At 32.9% G+C, this 20877-nt stretch overlaps 2 protein-coding genes and 1 non-coding gene across 3 annotated transcripts; 1 reads left to right on the plus strand and 2 right to left on the minus strand.

Moving 5' to 3' along the window:
- The first annotated feature begins 4264 nt into the window (after positions 1–4264).
- TRNAD-GUC (transfer RNA aspartic acid (anticodon GUC)) lies at positions 4265–4336 on the plus strand. The gene has a single exon. It is a non-coding gene; the product is annotated as a tRNA-Asp (tRNA).
- Positions 4337–4656: 320 nt separating this feature from the next.
- Positions 4657–6855, minus strand: MEE21 (PIN domain-like family protein). The gene is made up of 7 exons (XM_079025552.1): positions 6675–6855; positions 5930–6120; positions 5748–5828; positions 5543–5663; positions 5163–5459; positions 5021–5083; positions 4657–4942 (listed from the first exon to the last, which is right to left on the minus strand). Exons 2-7 carry the CDS (start codon positions 6118–6120, stop codon positions 4844–4846), a joined length of 852 nt encoding a protein of 283 aa, XP_078881678.1. The 5' UTR covers positions 6675–6855; the 3' UTR covers positions 4657–4843.
- A 3915-nt stretch (positions 6856–10770) lies between these two features.
- On the minus strand, positions 10771–12320 carry CYB-1 (cytochrome B561-1). The gene is made up of 4 exons (XM_079025554.1): positions 11991–12320; positions 11576–11624; positions 11243–11442; positions 10771–11170 (listed from the first exon to the last, which is right to left on the minus strand). The coding sequence occupies exons 1-4, from the start codon at positions 12132–12134 to the stop codon at positions 10865–10867; spliced, it is 699 nt and encodes a 232-aa protein (XP_078881680.1). The 5' UTR covers positions 12135–12320; the 3' UTR covers positions 10771–10864.
- Positions 12321–20877: the final 8557 nt, after the last annotated feature.

Consider the following 20877-nt stretch of genomic DNA (forward strand, 5'->3'; position numbering starts at 1 on the left):
AGTACGCTACAAAAATGCACATCAGCAATACGTCAATTAGCGAAGGGTTATAACCCAGACTCGTTAGATGAGTATCTGAATATGTTAGAAAGAACTTCTTGTGAAGCTCTTGAAAACTTTTGCTACAATGTTGTACAAATGTATAAGGTTGAATATTTACATCGTCCAACATCCATTGACATTCAACTTTTGTATAAAGCACATGAAGCTAGAGATCGATTCCCTTGAATGCTTGGTAGCATTGACTGCACACACTGGATTTTGAGGAACTATCCAATGGAATTGAGAGACCAATTAATGAGAGGTGACCATTAGTATCCATCAATGATATTAGAATCGATGACGTCACAAGATTTATGGTTTTGGCATGCATTTTATGGTGTAGCCAGTTCGAACAATGGTTTAAACGTACTCTACCAATCACCATTGTTTGATGACAAATATCATGGAATAGGACTCGATTGTTCATTTTATCTAAATAATGAACACTACAACGTGGTTACTATCTTACGGATGGAATGTAACGCCCGCAAATTCGGGCTAATTAATTTAGAGACGATAAGCGTCAAAAAATGATATTTTGATAGATGATTATTTAGGATAAATAATATTAACTAAGTTATAATATATATATCACAAGGGTTCTGTACATATAAAGAACGTTGAAATCCGAGTTATAACGAAAAAGTTATTACTCGTTGAAGTTTTATGGCTAAACCAGCACGACACCGCGTAACGTAAAAAGTGAATTTTTGATAAATTACTTTTTAGCCTTAGATATCTAAACAAAAGTCGTGGTATACGTTAAACTGAGAATGTGCATAAAATATGACTTCGTATGAGGAAGTTATGATTTTTCTAAGATTTAACATAGCAAAATACAACCCGGAATTCAAAATTTAGATCAATCGATTTTTAGCCGACACAACCTAAATGAGAATTGAATATATCATTAATAGGAGCTCAATGATAAAAAGACAATCGAAAACGGAGTTCGTATGTGGAAGTTGTGAATTTTACACGGTCGTTAACCAGTGTAATATTCTCATAATGTTAAATTTAAAATCGGTCGACAATTAGCCGATGGAGTAAAAAGGAGAGTTATAGATCTTGTCAATACCTACGTGTGGATATAAATAACGTCGAAAACGGAGCTCGTATGAAAAATTTATTGAATTTAGAAGTCGGAAGGGTGCCGCTGCGAAGGGGGTCACATGGCACGATCTGAGCCATTGGTTCCTCCCCACGCCTTGCCACCAGATGGTGACACCAGGAACCCAACTCGACGAGTTGGAGGCTCAGAACTAACTGAGTTGAGCCATTTTTTAGCTTATAAATACCATGTCAGGCTCACTCATTTTCCTCACACCATAACCCAGCCGAAGTGCTAAGAAGCAAGTCCCGGAGCGCCAGAAGGCTCCGAGAAGAAGATTTTTCGACTCGGAAGTTCGGCCCCTGTAGAGCCCGGTTCCTAGCCAAATTTCCCCGTAAATGAGTTATGTTTACCCTACTTTAAGTATAGCTTATGTTTAAGTTCAATATCGTTATTATGAAATTATAAAAAAATAAATATATTATAAAATATAATATACAAAGTGTTATTATAATATCTTTTAACTACTCGCGGTACGAGGAATCTGGTTTGAAGGGTCGCATAGGGTTGTTGGATTTCAGAAGTTTTATAATGCCAAAATGGTCCTGCTCTCCGGTGTTTCATGTCTGGCCCCTGTCTGTACATTGTGGTTGAAAAATATTGTTTATACTTATAAAACAATATCTCTCGTAAAAATTTGCTATAAATATTAGACTAAAATCTAACGGTAATGATACTAGGTTTCGTCGAAGGAAAATATAATCGTTAGAAGCGGAGCGCTGCCTGAGTTTGGAATCATCACTTTAACAAGTGAGCGCATAGTCCCTTCATGAACATGATTTTAATACAAGTACTGATTAAAGTATTAAATATATGTTTTTGTGTGAAATATTTGTTATTTCCTGAAATACTTGTTAAAAGCATATCTGATAATATATGATGATTTAGGGTGTAAGACAAACCTAAACTAATTGAGATGGATATCGGGTAGTATCCACTTATGAGTATGGGTGAGATATACACGGAGATTCGAACTTTAAAATTTTTCATTGATCCGAGAGCAAGGATTAGACATAGTCGATTGCCCCTAGTCCGAGAGTATGGAATGGGCATAGTTATTGATCCGAGAGCATGGATTAGACATAGTCATTTGTCCTTAGTCCGAGAGTATGGAGAGTACATAGTTATTTGTCATTAATCTTGGAGCATGGATTAGACATAGTCAATTGTCCCTAGTCCGAGAGTATGGAATGGGCATAGTTATTGATCCGAGAGCAGGAATTGGACATAGTCAATTGTCCCCAGTCCGGGAGTATGGATTAGGTAAAGAGGTTAATTTTAGATCCGAGAGTATAGATCGTGTCATTGTGGGTATCGACGGGGTGGGATAAAATTGCTTATATGAGGTGAAATTGTATATGTTGTGAGCTCTAAAACATATATATATATATATATATATATATATATATATATATATATATATATATATATATATATATATATGTATATATAGGATTGAAATCCCTATTTACTCACCAGGTTTCCCAACCTGACCCACTCAGTTTATTTGTATCACAGGTGTCGATACGAAGCTACATTACACTGAGAGATTAAAGGAGATGTAAATCACTAGTGTAAATGAATGTAAGGTCTGTTTATGTTTATCTTTCTGTATTGACGATGACATCCCAAAGTTTTAATATAAACAAAATATATTTCTTCGGAAATGTTTTGATAATATAATTATCATATTTTCTGGGAACAAATTCCGCAATATTATTTTTTTTAAAATGAATACTCTGATTTTCAAATAAGCATAAATAAATTTTTTAAAATGAACGTGAATTTGGAGATGTCGCATGGAATATATCCATCATGGGTTGTATTTGTGAAGGCATATCCATATCCAGTAACCGACAAAAATATATGGTTCAAGGCGGCACAAGAATCAACAAAAAAATGACGTAGAACGTGCTTTTGGGGTCCTTAAAGGACATTCAGATATATTAAAAATGTTTGCACGGGTTATGACAATGTTGAAACCCACCACCAACTTCGATCTGATCTTATTGATTACATTGAACATGTCTACATTACAACTTTGGATAATAACTAGTTAATTTTAAGTATCGTTTTAGGATTTAAATTATGTTGTTTTTTTTTAAGTGTGTTTTTTTAATTATTGTGTTTTTGTAATTATCATGTATTTTTTTTTTTTGTAGTGTGGTTTTTTAATTAAATGTTATTTTTAATATCATTGTAGAATTTTTTTGTTTTAAATTAGCAAAATAATTTTTAAATGAAAAAATGTTATATTTTATTTTATTTTATATTTTCTAATTTAATTAAATAAAAAATAATAATGTGAAAGTAGATTGAGTGGGTTGGAAAAGATAAGGTTTTCATATGTAGTCGGTTGGAAAAGATAGAAGAGAGAGAAAATATAAAAGTTGATATGACAGTGAGTTGAGAGGGAAGAACTCTCTCCTCCCAAACAAGCTACAATATTTTTCTGTTTTTTCAAACAAAATGGCATGGTACTTGTAACATCTGTAATAATTATCAACGTCGTTTGATGAACATTTATCAACTCGTGTAATCTATGCACATATGCATCATGTCGTCTTTTTCACGAAGATGTCTAGCATTTGTTCAATGAAGTATTCGGTTAAATAAATCATTTATCAAGAAGCTATTGGATATGGGACATCATCTCGTGCATCTAGATTTGCGCTAACCAATATTGTGCTAGGTCATGAACTCTATTTATATAAAACTCAAACATTTTGATCGAGTAGTATATTGGATACTTAGGAGAAACATTTTTTCAACAAGCAGATTTATGGTTTTAAGAATCACATAACTGATATGGTGTCCTTTCAATCTCACCATACACAAACATTTTATCTTCTTATGGAGTAATGATTCAAATTGAATATATTTACCTATACACATCATATTCTCAATTACTATATAAAGCCCATCTTCCCACTTGTGGGTAACAATTTTATTCGACTTTTATTCATTTGAATTAACAAAATCCAAAACTATGGTTAGTGTACATCAACTCAGCTAAAAAGCGAATTAAGCTAAAAATGCTCGAGCCAGAATTTCATAGCAAAAGCTGTACGTATTCTTTTTATAATAAGATAATACAAAACAATCAAAAATGTCGTTGTAGTATAGTGGTAAGTATTCCCGCCTGTCACGCGGGTGACCCGGGTTCGATCCCCGGCAACGGCGCCTTATGTTTTTTGACATTTAGAAGACGTCCATGTTACAAATATCAATTTTTGATCCATAATTTTTTGCTCTTTTTTGTACAACTACATTTACTCATATTACACCCATACTCTCAAAAGTTAATCTTACACCAAATCTTACATTTAAACAGCTATACCATTATTCGTTAAAGGTTAGCTGGTAAAACTTTGTTTCATATATTGATTTTTTATTCTCTTCATCCACATTTACTTATTGATCATGTCTTATTATTTGCATCGTTATTCGTTAATCGATAATACTTCAACAAAAACACCATCTCTTCACAATTAGCATCCAGATTAACAAAAAACCCACATTAGCATAAATTAACTATAATAGGCTATAATACTCAGAACCCATAAATTACTACAAAAATTGAGCCTAAGCTCTACATTAAAACTCCTACTCATATGTAGTTCTTGACAACTTCATCACAAAACAAACAAATCACTTCATCTTGTGAAGACTTTATATGTAAAACATGATTTAGCCAGTTGAATCAGTGAGATTTTTCTGCTTACGAGACCTCTTCCTTTTCTTGCTCCTGCTCCTTATTGTTTCAGCACTCTCATTCTCATTACCTTCCTGCAATGAAATGCAAGCATATATAATAAGCATCAACACATCCACCAAACATAAACACTCATTTTAAAAGTTACTTACCTTGTTAGCAACAGGTTTTTGGTTCTCGGTTTTCTTCTTCTTACAAGATAACGGATTTGGACCCTGAAAACAAAAATGAGTTTATAATCGCTTATACATATCTAAGATTCAAGAACACCATCAAAGAAATATGCTGAAGAACCTTGGCTTTCTTTCTCTTGAATTGTACTTTATCCTTCACATCCGAATTCCTTTTAGCAGCATTTTTCTTCAGATCTTCTATAATCTTTTTTGACAAATCTTCATCCTCATCAGAGGCTTCTCCTAATTCCTCTTTCACTGAACTTTTCTTTTTCTTTTTAACAAGCATCTTAAATTCCAACTCATTCATATGTGAGCGTTGTTCTTCAGCAGATTTGGCAAACTGTTGCTGAGACTGAGATGGAGGTTCAAGAAACAAAGCATTTCTAAGTGCAAATACTACAGGGACAGCTGGTTTCTGTATTCATTAAACATACATAGTAAGGCATAAGATATAGTTTTAAAGTTTCCATAAACCATTAAAGAAAGTATAAAATAAACCTCTTGAAACTTCTTGCGCAAGTCAGCATCTTGACTAGCAACAAAGAAATGCTCTGAATTGTCTTCTCCAATAACTTCTGTTAAACAGGCCACAGCACTCTTCCTCTGCTCATGATCACACCTGAATATAACTTTTCCTTTTTTTATAAATTTATGAAAATATAATTGCAAAAGCTGAAGGGGTTACTGGATAGTGGATACTAACCTTGCAGGTGCAAGATCACGGGCCACATTAAGAGAATCAGAGTAGGATTCACCGAGACTTTTCAACTCTGCAAGAACACATCTGATGAAGAAGGGGGGGAAAGAAGATGTAAGTGTAAGAATTTTTGGAGATGTTACAGGTTGTAGAAGAGAATAGGGTAAAAAGGTAAATGATTATGAAACCTGGTTGTGAACATTTTGACTGGAGCACCTAGGATGTTAGAGAGGGCTGTGTCAGCTGGAGTGATGCGATTAACAAGAAGATGGTGTATGAATGTTCCATCACACAAAACTTTGAAGGGTGCTCTGAAACCAAAGCATGTTGTGTAGAATCTAACACTTCTGCGATGACGCTTCTGCTTTTTCAATCTCATCTGTAAGATATAGGATAAGGAGATCAATCAATCAATCATCGCAACTTGACAAATGGATCCATTATATTCATATCAATGCTATTTGAAAAACAAAAAAAAAACAACAGAAAGACCTACTTGTTTATTCCTTTACAATTCTCAATCAACAAAATAGTAAATATAATCTCTAATAACAAAGCTATCAAAAACAATCCTAAGTTTCAAACCACAAAACTAGAGGGTTCTAGCATCATCTTTGAGAGTCAAAATCAATTGTCTGTGATACTTTCTTTTAGGAATGCATATCCATTTCAATACTTTCGCACTATCCATCATCAATATAAACTGACAAATAATAATTTAATAAACATTAAACATTTACATATTGATTCCAACATTTGGTGCTAGAAGCAGAAAGTGTAGAATTTTCAAAAACTAATTTTAGAATCAATGAAGGTGCAACCTATACAAGCACATAAACCCAAGGTTATAGCACTATTTCAAATTCAGAACCGTATAAAGCTGTAGGGGAACGTGGCAGAAATCGAACTCAAAATAAAAGATAGAAATCGAACGTTAATGAAGCTTTAGCTGAAGCCGGCGTCGGAGAAATCGATTAGCTGAAGAAGACTCGGGAGAAATCGAGCTGATAGGCGTCTGGTGTGGCCGGAGGGAATCGTCGGCGGTACTGGCTGTTGGGTTGTAGGCGCACGTTGAAGAGCTAGGGCTTCCGATTTCTTCAGGTTAAATTACAAATTTTCGATATTTGGTAAATAACTAAATATATTTAAAAGTATACTTTTTAAATTTTCTAAAAGATATATTTTTACATTAACATATTTTTTTTATGTATTAAAATCGAAATTTTGTAAGTTTTTTTTGGACCTTATTATCGGTTTACTGTAAATAAAAAATTCATAAAACAATTCTTAAGTTTATAATAAGTTTATGTTTTTATCCTAAATTGTCATTTTTCTGATACGCATGTTTAATTAAACATTTTTCATGTATAAATACATATAATATTGTAACAGCCCGGATTCTCAGGTATTATTTATTCTTCTTAATTTTGGTGTTTTGTGAGGAGACTTGGCGAGTTGGAGCTCAAACTCGCCGAGTATGATCGCGGTTTGGGAAAGGGTTCGCGTCCGGACTCGGCGAGTCCAAAAGGTGGACTCGGCGAGTCCACGCTGTTTAATGAAACCCTAAATTTCAGGGTATGAGACCTATTTAAAGGGGCTTATGGCCATCATTTGCGGCCACCAACCCCAGAGAGAACCCTAAAAGAGTCCTTGAGCGTTTTGTGAGAGAAAAGAGGAAGATCCTTGTTTACTTGTGGGTGATTTTGCACATAGAAGAGGATCAAGGCAAGAGGAGACCAAAGGAGGTGCTAATCTAGTGATTCCTGAGTCCAGAGACTTCATTTAAGGTAACCATCCGTTCCTTTCTCAGCCCTTGGTGTAAATCTTAGAGTTAGGGCTTTTTTGTGGAATGATTCATGGAGTAACTGGCCTCTTTTTGTGTTGATGCTTTAGATCTGGACCCAAAGAGGTCCAGAGACTCTTTTCCCTCAAGCTTTATGAGTGTTAATGGAGGCCATGAGCTTGGAATAGCATTCTAGAGACCATATCATCAAATAAGGCCTTTGGACCTTTGCATGAGCACCAAGATTGTAACTTTACGTGATAAATGTGCTTGGAAGGACTGGATCTATGAGTTACTAGAACGGATCTGATCTCAGGAGTGAGTTTGAGTTCATGCATGGCTTAGACTCGCCGAGTCCGAAGAACAGACTCGGCGAGTAACATGAAGATTGTCCATAACCACTTAGTGAGTGGTCTTACCGAGTTAAGGGTTGACTCATTGAGTCAGGGAGAGTTAGAGAGGGTTGACAGGTGGACTGAGTCGAGCTGGAACTCGCCGAGTTGTTCTTGAGACTCGGCGAGTTGAGTCGTGGTGGCCCCGCGATTCATGCCAGGTGGAACTCGTCGAGTCAGGGAGGTACTCGACGTGTCCAGAGAGGATCCTAAGGAGTCAGTGAACACGTATAGACTCGCCGAGTCGCTCTAGTGCACTCGCCGAGTCCGGTCAAAGTTGACCGTTGACCGTTGACCAGAGTTGACTAGTGTTGACTTAATAGGGGTAGTCAACCTTAGTTGTGAAAGTGTTAATTAGAGATATATTGTGTTATAGGAGAATTATAGCTCGGAGGATCGAGCGCGAGTGATTTCCGGGATTTGCGAGTTATCGAGATACGCGAGGTGAGTCTTCTCACTATACTTTACCTTGAGTAGGTAACCAGAGTTATGTGACAGAGTATTTGTATGTTATGTGTTGTACTGCATTATTTCTATGTGATTTATGTTGTGCATGTTTACAGAGTTAGAACCGGAAGGTTCCCAGAGTTAGAACCAGAGGGTTCATAGAGTAGGGTCCACGGACCCACAAAGTTATAGTCTCGAGTGGCTAATATGTGTATGTGTGGTATTTTGGGAAACTCACTAAACATCGTGCTTACAGTGTTTTTGTGTTATGTGTTTCAAGTTTCTCTCAGGATCACGGGACGGTACCGACTCGATTGTACACACCAGAGAAAGAGTCATGTTTTGAGGATCCTGGTTTATTATGCAAGTGAAAATGGAGTTATGTTTTGTAATTCGATTATGAATGAGATTTTAAGCAAAGTATTTTAAGAATTAAACGATTATTTTTAAATGAAAAATTGTCTTGAAATTTCGGTGTTACAAATATAATATGAAGAAAAAAAGGTAAAAAAAATTTTTAAAAAATTGTAAACTTAAAGTTTCTTACGAATTTTTTTTATAGTAATTAGAAAATTTGTGATACATGTAATATTGGCAATAACTAAAAAAATTAAAAATTAAAAAATAAATAAATAAATAAACTTTGAGTGCTTCCGGTTTTAACACACCAAAAAATAATGTTATGGTAAAATTATAAGACTCTTGAAAGGAAATAATTTTTTCATAACGACATCAACAAAACAAAAAGCTTGTCGGGACAAGCAACTAAATAACAACTAGTTCATCAATGGTTTGCACAACCATACCTAATATTTTTTCTTACTTTTGCTATTCTATAACAAAATGATATTTTTTTAGAACAAAAAGAAAAGGATGTTAATTATGCTAAGAATTATAACATTTTTTTTGCAATGTAACTTTCTTTTCGATACATATCATCCTGGATTTCGGAGTGAAATAACTTTTTTTTGTTATTTTAGATTTAATCCGACTGATGGGGATTAAAAATATATGAGTTAGGAAGACGTCGATAGAATTTCAACTCAATTGGACCACATTTACTCCTCGATCAGACCGTGTAATACTAGAAAAAAAAATGTCAAAATCCATTTATATTGCTTTGTGTTTGATCACTAACGTTGTTACATAATTGTGGGTGCAAAGATTTTCATATGACTTATATCGTTGCTCGAAAATATCATTGTCTTTTTACATTAAACTGCACAAATTTAACTTAAATAAGTAATATTGTCCAAAACTAACGATGTAATGAAATATATGAAATGCATGCTAAATAGACACAATATGTCCTAAAAATTATTAAGAAAATATGATAAAATGATGTATAAAAGTTAACGTGACAACTTTGTAGGGTAATAAACATCATTTTTATACACATTTAATCATTTTTATATGCAATTTACCATTAAATTTATATTTGTTATTCAATAAATATCATTTTGACATGCTATAATAGGTCTTGTCGGTTTATCTGCTCAAGAAACATCACTAAACTCATTTTTTCTGATTAAGAAATAGCATTAAACCTACAATTACATACACAATTTACCATTAAGCTAAGTTTTGTGGATATTTAGTCATTTCCATATATTCCAACCATTATCAATTTTATGATCATTTCTTCAACCATCAACATTTACTTGGTGATGGTGGCAGTTAATAGTGGGGATTGGTGACCGTGATGCCAAATGGTGTTGATGGAAGGTAATGTTTGTTGTTGGGGTTGGATGGTGGCGACAGAAGATGGATGGTGGTGTGAATGAATGATGTTGGTCTGAATAGACCATAATTTAATGGTAAATCGTGTAAAAATAAAAATTTAATGGTAAATCATGTGTACAAAATAAAATAAAATAAAAAATCAACAACACCTTATCAAAATGATAAGTTTTAAAAAGCTCGTGTAATTTTCATATTAAACATGTATACAAAAGTGAGAGTTGATTATCTTACAAAGTCATTTTCTAGTTTAGTTATAAAAAATAGAAGGTTTTGTTGTTGAGATGGCATTAAAATGACAAATAAAAGATAGAAAAAATAAATAAATTAAAAAACAGTTTCTAAAATGCATATTCTTTAGTACGATTTGCCGATGTATACTCAAAACATATAGATCATAATTTTTATTACTCATTATTATTGATGCATCAAATAGATGTTCAATAAAGAATCTAGATATGTGATGTTTGAAGATGCGCAAGTTTAATATGACCAAATCTATATTTGGATAACAGCGTGTATAAACAATGTGTGTCATTATTAAATCCGTTTTCAATGTAATGCTCATAATCCTCAAGACAAATAAACGGAAAATGGGTTATTGTTTATGATCGGTTGCTTACCATGAACAGAGAAGATAGCTGAAGATAACCACAGACAGCACAAATGCGTATAATATTTCTTAATTGATTACTCACTCAAAACTCAAAAAGTCACAAGTTTGAAAAACCAAAAACGGATCAAATACAACTCCTATTTATTTACTCTACGGATCCTCTAAGAATATCACCTTTGCCATTTGGTGGTGATATAACACCAAGAATAACAAAACCACCCAACAAAACAATCAGAACCCCTAAAATATTCACCAACATTGCTTCTGCGGAATAGTGTGAAATTATGTTGTTGGTTTGAAGAAATGTAGCTTTTTCTAACAACCCAGTAGCACAAGCAGCAACAGCAAGCACATAAATATACACTCCAAAGAACACATGCCATGGCATCAAAGATGCCCTGCTGTTTCTTGAACCACCCGGATACCAGAATGTCACAAATCCAGCTCCCCACTAAACAAACATTCAATAATGGAATCAGTAACACCAAAAAAAGATGATAGAAAGAAAGAAAATTTTGAGAACCTGAATGGTGAATAGGAATAAGCAAGCCAACCCCAACCATGAATGCAGACTGTAAAAGTTGTCGATGCCTTTGTCATTGTGGAACTTCCAAGCAGCCCATAAACCAATTATGCCAAACAGAAATGCCATGAACTGGAGGGAGAGATGCACTAGCTTTTTGTAACTTTTTGTTCCTGTTACTGTTTTGTATGCTAGCATGGCTGCATCACATCCATCAAGAACTATGAATTAAAGCATGAAGAAGAAAAGACTTTGTGGGTAGATGATTGTGAGTATATGTGTGATCATTTCATTTGTCATCATAGCAAGTCATAATTAAATGCAGTTAGTTACCTTCCCCATTCAGCAGAACAAGGCCAATCACCATCAGAACAGGATGAACCTGCAGTACAGTAATCACAGATTCTTCAGATCGTATTCAAAATTTTCTCTATCAGTGAAATGGAAGTGTCATTAGCAGGTGACTAAAGCCTGAAGTTATAAATCCAAACAGAAGCTCTACAATAGGTCTGGTAATTGCCAATTGGTGCAGAATAAACAGTTAAACATAACTACATTAGATCATCAATTACAGATCTATTGAACTTGAATCTGAAATTCGAATCATGCGTTTTAAGCAAGAGCTAGATCATTATGTTTATGGCATTGCTAAATAAAACCCTAAATCCTCTGCAAGCATAAAAAGCTAAGAATCAATAAGGTTTTTCTTTCTACTCAAACAATATGACATTTTGATTTAGAGAATTACATTGAAGATGAGACTTTTGTCGTCTGATATGAGAGCCAATCCTCCTCTATAGCTGATATTCCATATCAGAACCAAAGCAGCCACAATTACACCTAGAACCCGCACGCATAAGAATAGTGGGAATTTCACCTGCGGAACCGCCATCTTCCTGCTCCAATCGGCAATCACACACACACACACACACAGAAGCAAGCACGGAGTAGCAAGGGTTTACAATTTGATAGGGTTTCCGGCGAGGTTAAAAGTGTTGACACGGATTTAGGTAAGACAATCTGTGACGCCAGTACAGATTAATTTAGTAAACTTGACATCGATGACAATGGAAGCCAGGTTGGTTGGTATCAGATTTGGAAAGAACTTGAGACCTAAACCTTACATGTTTGACTTTCATTTTAAAATTGAAGCGTACCCTGTTCTGAAACGTTTACGAGTTATTTTCCGCAATATGTTTTGTTCGAGTCCCATTTTTGTGTCATATTATTTGATCGTGTTCTCGTTAATATGTCAAAAATAAAATTGATTGTTTTTAAATTGACAGGACACGGTGTCGAATGCATAGAAAAATGTGTGATCAAATTTTTATACATCAAGTTGTTTTAATTTTTTAAAATGATTAATCAAAACCAAAACACGATGTCTAATTTAGAGAAATTAAAAAGAATTTAAACGACTTTAACTATTGCAAACAAATTTAGAAATATAAACAAACAAGATTAATAATGTGTATTAGAATCACTTAAGCTTTAATAATTAAGCAACTAAAATTATTTATTTAATTTTCCTTTGAATGAACTCACACATGACACATACATAATTCCACTTTAATGATAAAGCACAAAATTAAGTTGTAGGTACATCATATGTCACTCTAATCACAAATTGTTCTTATGTAGAAGGGAGAAATATTCTTGACTACGAACCTTTGATGATAAACGATTTATTACTTAGATTAAAAAGCAAAGAAAAAAATGAGTGATTTACAAAGTAGAGTTTGATAAAGCATTTGACTTTTTAAATTGGCAGAATTTTGGCTTTCTAAATATCGTATTTGTTCAGCTTAAACACTATATCGTATTTGCCCTTCTTAATGTTTCCTATCATCATATATACCAAAATCTTTTTTTTTTATAATTTTTAACATTTAATAATCCTTTTTTTATATTATTAAAACATTAAAATTAAAATAAAAAGTGAATGGACCATAATGCCCCTTAATCTTAAATCCCTTTTAACCTGGATACATCAGTCATATTTCTCCCCACCTCCAGATCCTTTGTCCGTCGCTGGCCAGTTTCTCCAATTTCAGGTAATTTCGATGCAAGCAACACAATTACACTTGATCTTGGTTCCCAGAATCATAAACACTTATGTTATATTGAAGAATTCTCCATATGAGTTTTCTCCAATTGCAAGTAATTTTGATTACATAAGTATCTTCTTCTCGATTTCAGGTCATTTCTATCTTGATTCTTCCCTTTGAACATCCAATAGAAAGTTATTGTAATTTGAAAAAAGGCAGAGTTAGGTAATTCAATTTGGATGTGTTTATACTAATTCTTAACGATTGTTGGTTTGATAGAAATGGGTAAAAAGAGTGGCGCTGAAGCAAGTGTAAATATCATGCTAAATGGCCTCTCAAGCATATTTTTATAAGTATCTTCACCCTTCACAACGAAAGCAACATTCAATACCCTTTCTTCAATTACAATTTCTTAAACAATCTTATGACAAATTTCAATTCTTTATATGTTGTTGTTGCAGACATTTGATTGGGTTCTTTTGATAAATTTCAATTCTTTTTATGTTGTTTTTGTTGCGGACATTTGATTGCAAACAATCTTTTGATAAAACAATCTTATTTGTGTTCTTAGAAGTCTATCTTATCTTTCTTTGTCTCAGTTTTGCTTCACAAATGCTAGTTATGTAATAGACAAAGTTCATACGAGTCTTGAACAATCAGAATATGGGATCCAATGTGAAAACCTTCACGTATTTGTATGAAAACCTTCACTTGGACAAATCAATCAACATCAACGAAATTAGAGAGATGGAAATATAAATAGAGTTGAGGTCGTGTGATGCGTGTGTTTGACAACAAAGGTGATGAATAGAAGGTTGAGACGTGTTGCGATCAAAACTATTAGGAGGCTACGTGAGATGGGAAGCAGTGATCGTAACTTCAACGTGATCTGTATTGGATTTAAGGTTAAGGGGCATTATGGTCCATCTACTTTTTATTTTAATTTTAATGATTTAAGAATATAAAAAATGATTATTAAATCATAAGAATTATCAAAAAATAATTTTGGGTATATATGATATTAAATAACATTAAAAGTTCAAATACGATATTTAGAATTTAGGTCGGATAAATACGATATTTAGATGTTTAACACGGGCATATACGAAATTCTACCTTTTAAATTAGAGTTATTTGGACTCGATTTTTGAACAAATGAAGTTTGGTTGGAATTGATATATTGAATAAAAGGGTTATCTTTCTTCCTATAGAGCTTCGATTTTTTGGGGAATGACTCACTTACTAAAGAGTTTGACATTTGAAAAGGGTCAAGACAAGGTGGCCCTTTTTCATATTTTATTTTCATCGTCGCTATGAAGAGTCTTAACGTGTCTATGCTGGAAGATTGAGAGAAGTTTCATTATCACGACATTAGTCTTTCGAACAATGATCTAACTTATTCATGCCTTATCTATGCGGATGATATGTGGAACGTCCTAAATTTTTACCATAAAATTTTTCAATTTTATTTCATTTAAATCAAAATATAATTACATTATGTGGAAATATCAATGTGCGTGTGTACAGTCGAGTCTTGCCCTTCTCACGAATAGAAGAAGTACCTGAAAAATATTTATAATCAACTAGGTAAGCATGAAGCTTAATGAGAACCCTAAAATATCATTCATCACAATACATATACATGCATACATCTAGTATCTAGGCTCACAATCACTTAAGCTTTTATTGCCATTATTTAGGCTCACAATCATTTAAGTTGTTATTGTCATCACCTCGCATTTTGAGTATCTAAGCTCATAATTGCTTAAGTTGCTATTGTCATTATCTAGGCTCACAATCGCTTAAGTTTCTATTTCCATTAGCTCATCCCTTGGCCTTAAGCATAAAGTTGGTCCGTGTTAGTTGTGTAAGACCCAACAAATAATAGGGGTACAACAGACCCCAAATACACTATTTTAATGCACTAAAAAAGTAGTACAAGGCAAGCAGGGTCGAACCACAAAGACACGTGATAAAAGTCTATACCTCTTTGTGCAAGATACTTTGATATTAAAAAAGGGGTTTTGTTTGCAAAAGTAAAATAATAAAATAGCAATCTACTTTAAAAACATGCAGAAAATGAAATAAACTTGTAAACAATTTAATTGAATGGTTCTAATTCTAGTTCTCAATGTCCTTGTTCAACTTGATTTTGACTTGATGTAATTCATGATTGCTATTCTAAGTTGGTACTGAAAGATATTAACACGCTCTAATATATCTCGCTTGCCAAATTATCTAACCAAAACACGCTATTTGACTAGACTTAGCTTTACTAATTCAACCTAAACACGCTCTTATATCGTATTGAAAAACCGCATTAAGTTTTGTACAAGCTTCCTAACAATGTTCATTTCTTCTCATACGCTCGGAAGTGGGAAACATGTGATATATGTCTACTATAAGAAAACTTATTGTTTGTTATCATTATTAACTTAATAAAACGATTAGGTGCCCTAAAAGTTAATTACCTACACAAAAATTCAATTCATGAAAGTGGCCTATCAAACACAAATCAAATTCAAGGATTCCAGTTTAAACAAAATCATAATCACTAGAACAGAATCACAAATCAAACATCAAATCATATGCTTCAAGTCAAGAAATCAACATGTTTTGAACAAGAACTATAAATTAGGGTTTCTTAGCCACATACGGCTAAGAACAAAATCAATCAAAAAGAACGATGGAATTGGAAATGTTTAATGCTTACAAAATGAAATCAAAAGTGTGTTGCAATGATTTGGTTTTCTCAAAAGCTCCAAGAAATCTCCCCAAAATTGCCCAAGATCGCCCAAAGTTGCTCAAAAAATTGTCTCCCTCTCATAAGTGTCGGCCCCCTTTGTTTTATTAACTGCTCACATGATTTCCATAAGACCATGCGTTTTTAGCATGGCCATGCCTTTTGCCCATGTGTTTTTAGCATGGCCCATGCATTTTGCTAAAAGTCCAATAAGTCTTCAGCGTTGGCTCCTTCTTCGGTCTAGCTTCACCACGAGTCATGTTGCTCAAATATAAGATGGGAAAGGACAAATAAGACCTGTGTCGGTGTGACACGAGTTATGTTTCAAACGTAGTCCTTTGCTATGATGATCATGCAACACATACTCAGGTTATGTCTTTCATGTTTTCTTCCATGGCATAACCAATCCATCTCTTCTTGATGCTCCAAAGCTCCTTGTTTCATGCTCCAAGCTCCAAGTTCCATACTCCAAGCTCCACGCTCCATAATGCCTGCATAATAAATCAAAAATAGTGAAGTACCATACATTCTTAATGAAATGTGCAATTGCCTAAATAATTAACTAAATGTAAGAATTATGAAGTAGAATGTTATGAAAAGACGGAAATAAATATACAAAATAGGTGCACAAAATACACCTATCAAACCTCCCCAAGCTTAGACCTTTCTTGTCCTCAGGCAAGAAAAAAATTAAGAATCACCCTAGAGAAGACGATAGTTGACTAAAAAGGAATTGAGATGAAAAGAACGAAAGAAACGAAAAAGGACCTAAACGGAATTAAGAGTGAACGCACGCAATAAAAGAAAAACGAATGAAAATAACATATGTACAAGAAAATTCTTAAGAAAAATGAACTGAAGAAAAATTCAAAAGACAAATAATTTTTTTATACGATCAGACTTTACATCAATGAGGCTCCAATCACTAATACCTAGGTGACCATTCGACTACCTTTCATGTATTATAGACTCCCAAAGTGAGGAAGACCACGAAATAGTGTAACCCAATGATCCAACCATACTTTTATTTAAATTTTATACCTTAATTGGCTTTGTGATCGAAAATAACATAGTCCAGGATCTCATGTCCTTAAGACTAGATAGTCAAAATTTAGAATCAATGCATCCTTAGAACCCGTCACGGCAAATCAGTTTTCGTTGAAGCAGTGAGCCCACCCGAAAGGGCCCAACTCCTATGCTTTCACTTTTTTAAGAGCCACAAGTACCATATGACACAATTCTTCATTCGCCATATTTGACTTTGAGATGGCTTATGATTTGATTGAACTTGGATTTGTATCTTCATTTTGAGCTTGAGGTCTTCAATCAACTTTTTTGAATTTCTTAAAATTTCTTCGACTGAGTGCTTGAATTTTGATTTGGGTACTGGATATGAAAGTTTTACCATTTCTTCCTTCTTGACTGTGTGGATCTGATACGTAAGTTCTCTATTACCGCGATGGTAACGCATGCCAACAAATTGGTCCGTGTTCTGTGGGTATAGAGTTGTAGATAAAGATCATTTTTAAACTTTCAAAAGCAAATCATCCCAATGCTATTATTACTGCTCACAAAAACGTTTCAGTATGCCATTTTTTTATTGTCTAAGTTCGGGGTCTCAAATTATGGTGTTTGGGTCCCCTAGTTGTGATAGCTGATTTTACACTTTCAGTAACAATCATGTCGCTTCAGATTTTTTTTTTCATTTTGATTTTTCATTTTTCCACTTCGCGAAGCTATCGTATGTAAAGATTATCCTCCACTTATATATATATATATATATATATATATATATATATATATATATATATATATTAGGTTATAGCCCGTGGAACCACGGGTAAGAAAGAAAAATAATATTGATAATTAAAAATGGTAACACAAAATCAAAGATTTATTTTAATATATTCATAAATAATATATGCTTAGTATTTTTAATCATTAGATTTCACGTTTTTTGACTAATATTTTTCTCATAAAATTTGTTAATCAGCCCTATAGCACATTGCCAAGAAATCCACCTATAACTTCTCTGATATCCGCCATACTTCCACCAGGTAAACTAAAATCCTTTTGTTTAATAGGTTAAATGCAAGAAATAGCAATGTACTTTCAATAATTAGTTTATTATAGCATCATACATTGAAATGAAGTTAGGATGCCATCAAGTAAGTGTTTTATTTAGTGTTTCTTAGAAGATAGAGCTTCGATCTAGGATTATGTTTATGTTCACATCAATCAACAATTTTCCACAATATAATGATATTATTCGACTAAAGTTGAAGTATAAAAAAGAACATTGATTAATGTACACAAATGGTACTTGTTGCATTATGAAGTTACAAAAAATATATTAATTTTACCATAAAAGAGCAATGTACTTTTAAAGTTACATTGTTATTTTCTACATATATCCAAAAAATGCTTACACCTCCTCCTTCACAATCTGCTAATACATTATTTATAGAATTATACGTCAAAGTAAAACGCTTGAGAAAAAAAGTAAGGAGAAATTTAGAAATAGAAATTACAAAATATTATTTTATAAAATTGGAAGATAAAGGTATATTCGTCAAGCAAAAACATATAAATGGGAAAACAACATCCTACTTACATATCTTTTGAAAGTAGAATATGCTATTTCTGCAAATTTTTCAGGAAAAACGAAAATTAACACAAAAAAAATAACTTAAAACTAACACACACATGTTAATATTATCTGAGTTTTTTTATATAAACATATTAATATTTCTCTTTTATCGCCTTCTTGATGATCATACTGATAAGGGTATATTGGGGATAAACGAAAAAATTAATTTGGTGCTACTAACCTGATGTATTGTACTCAAAGAACATACACATAAAAGGAACAACACAGTTTAACTGAAGGATGAAAAGGGCAGTCGATGTTAGCTGATTTCACAAATATAACATAATTAATATGCTAATATCAGATTAAATGGGAAGATAATGGTATATTGATTGGAAAAAATCCTTTAAATGTGAAAACATCCTACTTACATATATTTTGAAAGTAGAAAGCTATTTTTTTGCATATTTTCCAGAAAAAAAAATTGACAAAAAAAACAACTTAAAAATAACGCACACAGAACATACACATGTTAATATTATTAGAGAGTTTTTTTAGTGGATATATTTTTTTAAATAAATATTCCAAATTGATTCAAAGTACAACATCAATAAACATATAATAAAAGTATGATGTTAACAATTGGAATGGATCATATAAATTACAGCTTACAAAAATGGTCCCTGTAAACTGAAAATATATAAATATGGTACATACATGTACTTAATAATAGTTGAAAGAATGGTCCCTGTCAATGATTTCTTTTCTAAATATAAAACAACATATAAGGAAAGTAGGATGGTAACAGTTGTAGGAATGGTCCCTACAAATTATAGTTTATTGCATGTAACTTAGAAAAATTCAATATATATATAGTCAGTACTAAATAACAGTTGCAAGTTTGTATTGGCAAAATTGGTCTTGTTAAGGAGAATGTATGAAAAATACACACGAAAACAAAGTAGGATGCTATTAAAGTTATTTTACATGAATTCTCCATAAACGCAGACATATAAATTATAGAGGCTGTTTGAGATTCAATATTTAAATGCATTACTTTATACACAAATACATACAAAGAGAATGTCATAATTGGTTAAAAAGACGATGACAAAATTGCTCCAGTTAACGATCCTATTAAAAACGGTTATATTTCTAAATACATAATAAAATGTACCAAAAAATGTCATTAAACGCAATTATATTTACATCTTTATTGTAACATGTTCCATTAATATCAATTATATCAAAATTACTTTTAAAGTACAATATGTGTTCCTAATGACTCCAACAACAAATAGATTCAATATATCTGATAGTAATAAACATCTAAGGTCTAAATCATTAGAGTGGAAATGAATACTTACTTGAAATCTAGGGTTATACTTCCAAATGTTTGTTTAAGTTTATAACTTCACGTGTCCCCAAAAACCTACAAATATTACATGTATAATTCTGGTTTACATGGAGGTTAGGATTCAAAAAGGATTTTCTTTGGCGTTAGTTTTTTTTTTTTTGGATAAGAATTTGACACAAGGTTCTGCTCTCAGCCAAGGGATGTTCAGCAGCAAGCCCATATATCATTTGATTCAAAACATGAAATTTTGCAATTTTACAAATAAGGAGATGGGTAGAAAAAGATCAGCGATGGTGAGCGGGTTTTCTGGCTTCGACTCTTCATATATCTTCCATTCATGATTCCTATTAAATTGGAATCGAAACTTGATAAGATTTAAAATTGAAACCCAGAGATTTGAATAAAAAATAGAGTCGGTCAATCAAAACCCTAATAATAAGAAAAACATTTTAACAAACAAAATGCTTGAATTAAAGAGAAGGTATCCATAAGGAGTTGACGGTGATAATAACACACAAAAACACACACGTTGGTGAAGGGGATGGATGCACCGGGTATTTACAATGTGGGATTGAAGAATAAAGTAACAAAACGAAAATGAACAAAAATCGTTGAATGATAGCAACAATAGAAGGAGAATCGTAAACAGATGCAAGGGCTAATTCATGAAACCTAAATAATTAGGTAAAACTAAATCGGAAGGGCATTTATGGAAATTCACATTAAAAGAAGCTTGGGGGAGGCGGAATAATTGCCACGTGGCAAAATTGGTTTTATTTATTAGATTAGAGGATATACAAGTAAAAGTTCAAATGAGAATCCCTAAAAGTTAAGTACCATTTAAGAAACTTTTTAATAAAGGGCATTTTTTTCAAAAATTCTTTATATTTTGACTAC

The sequence above is a fragment of the Lactuca serriola genome, chromosome 2 (assembly GCF_051521515.1).
Source record: "Lactuca serriola cultivar US96UC23 chromosome 2, Lser_US96UC23_V15, whole genome shotgun sequence".
Lineage (NCBI taxonomy): Eukaryota > Viridiplantae > Streptophyta > Magnoliopsida > Asterales > Asteraceae > Lactuca > Lactuca serriola.